At 47.9% G+C, this 6,104-nt stretch overlaps 1 protein-coding gene across 1 annotated transcript; it reads left to right on the top strand.

The window, feature by feature from the left end:
- Positions 1-379: 379 nt before the first annotated feature.
- Positions 380-4,679, top strand: LOC142566831 (uncharacterized). Its single transcript, XM_075677723.1, has 2 exons — positions 380-1,021; positions 3,734-4,679. Exons 1-2 carry the CDS (start codon positions 798-800, stop codon positions 4,137-4,139), a joined length of 630 nt encoding a protein of 209 aa, XP_075533838.1. The 5' UTR covers positions 380-797; the 3' UTR covers positions 4,140-4,679.
- The last annotated feature ends 1,425 nt before the right edge of the window (positions 4,680-6,104 follow it).

Raw genomic sequence — 6,104 nt, 5'->3', positions numbered from 1 at the left:
CACACACCCCCTGCCACCCCCGCCTTTCCCGGCCGTCGTCCCCTTTTCACCCCAGCACGGCTGCCTGGCTAATACGCGACTGGGATTCTAATTCGGGATTTTTTCGCGCTCCGCGAGGCGTCCTGCTCCTCTGACTCGCTCTTTCTCTCTCACACTGCGGAGGCTTGCTTTCCGTCTCTTTGCCGTGGTCGTCGTTCCCTTCCGCGCCCGTGTTCAACCCACACGCCTAGCGTGACGGACGGAAACTGTGTACAAACACACGCACACGCATGCAGTAAGCGCAGCCACCCTCTCCTTCGACCGCTTTCTCACTCTCCCAACCGTGCCTGAGCAACGTCACTTCCACCTGCTGAGAGTCTATTTAAGACTCCGAGCGGGATCCTCGCTTTACCTGAGGTGCCGTATCATCGGCCAACGAGCAACAGGAGTCAACAGCGTAGAGACAGACCCCTTGTTTTCCGACCCAGGACAGAGAGGAAGCGCGGTGACGCGCTCCCCCGCTATTTTCTTTACGTCCTCGGCGCGCCGCAACGGGCTGGAAAAGAGCGTGGTTGCCTGCTGTGTCATCGCCGAGCGATACCCGAGCGTGTGTCAAGGCTCGAGAGGGAGAGAGCGTCAACGACAACTCCGTGGGTGGCGAATCCCTCGAGAAAAGCTCAATCGCACTCAAACACCTGCTCAGCCGAGCGCCGTTCGGGAGAGCCTTACACCTCGTCGTGCAGGTCAACCGAATTAGGCGCCTCTGTTAAGCTCTCCGGAAGCACACGACGAGGAATTAACGTCGGAAAAGCTCTGCGATGGCCGATAACAGCAACGGAACAGTGTCTCCAGCCACCCCGCAAGAGGCGATCATCCCGATCGTCTTCAACGGCAAGCCGCACTTCCCGGGCAAGCAGCAGTTGGCCTGTTCACGCCAGGTCTTTGAGATGGTCGAGCGCAAGGAGCCACTGGTTCCCTTGGACGACGACCCTCTGCAGCGGGAATGGGATGAGTTTATCGAAGACTTCCCGCAGTGCAGCAGGTAATTTCATCGCCGACTACCTTACTCCGTAGGGACCTCACGTTTAGCTCCCCCACAAGTTAATGAGTGGAGGAAAAAAATGTATATAGAACGGGCTGCCTCGCTACATAACATCCTCGTCCGAAACCTCGTATGTTAAGTTTCTGCCGAAGGTATCAGAGTGTACGCGCGCGCTGTAAAATAAAACATGGATGCGCTCGAACGCAGGAGTGCCAACACTGCAGCGTTCAAGCGCGGCCACGGACTTGCGGAGACCGGGGGGGGGGGGGGGGGGGCAAGCAAACGCGAGCGATGAAAGAGGCTAGCGTCTGTCGTCCGAATGGCGTCCATTTGTCGTCGAACGCAACGAGCATGAGTGAAAATTTGCGGCGGGCCTTCTAGAGCAAGCTTTCTTTGTGCTGTAACATAGGCTGCGTTAAAACTCGTGCAGCCGGGCGCCTTGTCAAAGCTGCGCTTGGCTGTGCCGCTTTGTAGGTGAGTCCCTGAACCTAGCCGTACCCCGATCGGTCGACTAGTTTCGCAGTGCCCCTGAAATGATTTAGCAACCTACAAGTACTGATTCTTTGCTTCTGTTTTACTGGTCAGCCTCGTTGTAGTTGACGTATCGCGGGTATTTACGTGCGGTAAATGTTTCAAAGTGTTGGTCACGAATTACGAACCTTCTGAAAAATCCGATGAAGTAATGTAAATCGGTAGAAGCAACCGGTAGAAAAACCTCACGCTTTCGTGGTGCAGCAAAACAGGGCCGTATCTGTCTTGCGACAGCACGATGTCACTTTTCTCGCATAGCACACGTCACGAAGATTTCGTTGCCTAATATTACTAGTCGCAAGACATGAGCAATCTTAAAAGCAAATTAAGAGGACATGACCCGACATGAGTCCGTTATCCTAGCTCAGCACTAAATTCTGCAACAAAACTAGAAGATACAAACCAAGACAAACAAATATCGGGTTCACGAGCCAATGATGATTTAGCTATACTACAAAACGAACAACAAACGTAAAGCGTTATATACAAGGGAAGTTCCGAAAGTAAGTTTCGTCATTTTTTACAGCGAAGCTATTAAGGGATACTTTCCTCACTATCGTGTCCGCGCGTAGAAAAAAATCCCGAAGATAGTACAATGCCCCGGCAACCCGCAGCGGAGGTGAAGCAGGCATTGAATCGGCTCCCCATAAGTGAGCCGATTCCGATGATAGTGCAATGCCGGGCCGACCTGCGGCGGAGGTGCTGTTCGCCATTAGGGGGCCCACATACACAGCTTCGCTGATGATCCTTCTTCACACAGTGGAAGGGCACTGAGTTTTTTGAAAGAGAAGGTGGTACACCAGGTGAAACAAGTAATCGCAATAAGAAACCACGCAGTTGTTTGTTCAACGAGAGGAGGAGCTTTAGCGGAGGAGGAATGACACATCCGCAGAGCACCGAAAAAGAGAGTAGCAGCAGACCGACGTGCCCGAGGTTAATCCAGTACAAATCGCGATTGAAGACAGACGTGTGCTGGCAACGCAGTCACCAATGTAAATGCGTGCTGTTATCCGGTACGAATAACAGCACGCATTTACCCGTTCCCTGCATTGAAAGCCGCGCTCGCGGCACGTCATTTCCAAAACAATGCTGAGGCGGAGCAAGCTGTGCGACATTTCTTTGCATCGCAGGGCAACGAGTTTTACCTGAGTGGTTTCTCCGAACGGATTGCGCGCTATGACAAATATATCAATGTTGGTGGCGACTATGTGGAAAAATAGTGCAAGGTGTATAGTTCATGATGCCATCGTGCATTTTTGTTTTTGGCAATAATGCTTTCGCGTGAAAATAACTGTCGAAACTTGCCTCCTGAATGTCCCTCCTATATATATATATATATATATATATATATATATATATATATATATATATATATATATATATATATATATATAATATGAGAAGCGTACGACGTACGTTCAATAAGCACCGCATATTTGACTGACATTTCGGCTGGTGGACCAGCCTTCGTCAAAGCATATATATATATATATATATATATATATATATATATATATATATACCGTGATCTTTCTGTGTATGTGCGCGTGCGTTTTTTCTCCCAACAACCTAGTCGTTGTAAGGGTCTGCGATTCTTTGCCCCCTTGAAACTATTTACCTTTTTTTTCCCAACATAAGTGTCATTCAACATATGTGTTATGCCGGAAGTTCTGCAGTGGTAAGCAGCTTGATTTTTCATATTTAGCAGTTATCAGCTGAGGAGTTCCGGTTACAAGTATCCAACGATCACCACATATTAGAAGCTTTAAGAATCCCTTTCGGGCCTTGAATGTGAAGTAACAAATAAAGCAACAAAAGTTTCCGTTTTTCCAGCATAATGTCGATCAAGCGTGAACTTTTGTTTCCTGGAAACCAGTGTGTATCCAGAAGGAATTCATAGAAACTGGGCAATATGCAGTCCAGAAAGACGATGGGCTGCTTAGCTGGCTCCTGGTTACGATTGTCTTTTAAATTTCGCAGATGAACGGAAGCGGTTGGTGTGAAACGTATTTCGTTCATCTGCACTTGTTCTGGATGTCATGTTTAAGTGCTGTGTTCGGACAGCAGGGCTGACACACTAGCTTCCTCACCTATTCCTCACCTTCCTCACCTATAGCTATTTAGTGCATTCGAATGATCAGTGGCTCACATTTCTGTGGCAACGATTTAACCTACCCCCAGATACCTGGAGCCGGACTTCATCGACCGCAACTTCCCGGCGCTGAGCAAAAGACTGTCCGGTGACGCCACGGCAGACGCGAGCGGCGGCGAAGAGAAAGTGGTCGTTTACGACGTAGACGTCAAGCAGTTCCGGCCGGACGACATAAACGTCTGGGTAAAGGACGGCAACGTGTCCGTGGTGGGACGCTCCGAGAAGGTCCTCAACGGCGGAGGCAAGTACGTCAAGGAAGAACTGCTGGGAGGCATCCGGGTGCCGGCGGACATCGAAGCCGACGACGTCGTGCTGGAGACGACGCCCGAGCTCCGACTGAAGATCTCGAGGTCTGATTCGCGGCCCGGATCGGCCATGTCGTCGGCTTCGTCCTCGGCGCCTTCGTCGGCGGAGAACTCGCTTGCTGAGAGGTGAAGCGGCGGTGTGTCGCTTCACTTGGTGACAGAACAATCCGCGCGAGGCGGCAATTGGTTCCGCACAGCGTTCTTCAAGGAGAACAGGCCGCAGCACACGCGGAAAAGAGTGGAGGCTTTCGCGGAGGCACTGCGTAGCTGTGGCTAGAGAGAGACGAAAGCATCCGTTTCTCAAATTTTATTTTTTAATTGAACGGTGACTCCCGACGCCAAACAGCTGAGTATCATTGCACTCCCTTTATGCCCAGATCATTAGGCGAGGCAGGTCCTGCCAGACGGGCGAAGGTTTCTGCCCCGTTCGTTAACTTCTATAGTGTCCCTAGTGTCCTGTATCTCCAGTTGCGACTGATGTATCTGCTCTATAGAAATATGATACTGTTTTCGCTGATAGCGCATTTGAAAAGCGGCATTTTTAATATATGTTGTAAGATGAATGTCGAGCTTCTTGAGGACCAAGAGTGTGTTTAACGTGTGCTTACTCGCTGTTGGATGTACTTGTGTGAATAAAGATGCCACGACTCTGTTTCATTCGCCAAATGAACTAGTATTTTGTTTGTCTATAGGCATAAAAATAGGTAGCTCGCTGCGAAAGTAGTGATTGCAGTTTCTTACTGTTCCCTTGCAGTGCTGCTTCTGAAGGTCGTAAAACGACAGCATCGGGAGAAGGGTTGGTCGCAGCCCTTATACTGCGAAGTCAGACCGCTGATGCATCGCGGACACGCTCGTCCATGATTGAAATCACACGAGTATAAAATGAGTGTGTGTGCGTGGTAAGGGGAGGGTGGGTGCGTCAGAAGCGAACGCAAGTGGTCAGCGTCGGTAAATGTGAACATATTTGAGTATGAGTACAAGCGAGGGTTACCATGTAAATGGCGAGTCATCGTGAGTGTGAACGCCGATTGTTGTTGACGATGGTGAGAGCCACGGTGAATAACAATATACATGGCATGAAGAGCAATATAAGCTCATTTATCCCACTCGTTTTAGAGCAGCGAATGTGAATCAGCGTCCATTTTAATTATGAAAATAATGAATTAGTCTCTCAATTTTAGCCGGCGTATACTGCAAAAATGGTTGTTCAATCGTTGAAAAACTGTCAAGCTAACAATTATTTATTTATTTATGTAATATTTTATTTATTTATGTATTTATTTTAAATGTTCCCAGTGCCTTGTGAAGTTCAAATGAAAGATGGGTGGGCGTATCAGGATGAATGATGATCAGAATGGATGACTAATGATCAGAATTTCTGGCGGCAGTAGCCAACAGATTGTTTCATTCTGAAGCGGTCTTCGGCAGGAACTAACAGAAGTAAAGGTTGGTTCGGCAACCTGGTACCTTTGCTTTGAGGTGGTAATCAATTCGCCATGAGTTGTAAGACGATGGTAAAACAAATCATATTTTAACTGAGGATTTCTGAAGCATTGTTTTAAAGAGCGATAAATGGGGGTATGACTTCCCCATCTTATCGAGAAGTCTGGCCAATCAAGGTGAGCTTTTATGGTATATATATCAGCCTCGAGCGTGGTAATGATTTCATAGAATAAACTCACAGATCAGCTGCAAATAGCTATGACTAAAGATAAGAGCTGCGAGAAAACCTTGCTCTTTGGTCTAGTTGGTAGGGGTTCATCTTTAAAAAAAGAATGGCAGAAAAGAAGACTAGACGACAGGACGGAATGTCTTCTTTTTCACGATTTCTTGCAAGATACGAGCTGTGCTGTAGATCAATCCCAGATTGATGAAGTGTATTCTAGTTGAGAACTTACAAGAATCACAAAATATCATATTAAGGAAAGTGTGAGCTTAAGAAAAAAACTGACGCATGAAGACAAGGGTCATGTTAAATTAGCATCATCGAATTTACGGGTGTCTGCTATGACAGAATATTGGCTGAAAGAAGAGAGTTGTTATTTATGTAGGGAACAGTACCAAGCCCTAACATCCGATACTCTTATTATGTTGC

This window comes from Dermacentor variabilis, unplaced genomic scaffold, assembly GCF_050947875.1.
Source record: "Dermacentor variabilis isolate Ectoservices unplaced genomic scaffold, ASM5094787v1 scaffold_13, whole genome shotgun sequence".
Classification (NCBI taxonomy): Eukaryota; Metazoa; Arthropoda; class Arachnida; order Ixodida; family Ixodidae; genus Dermacentor; species Dermacentor variabilis.
The sequence above is the reverse complement of the archived record's forward strand: the minus strand, read 5'-3'. Positions and strand labels throughout refer to the sequence as shown.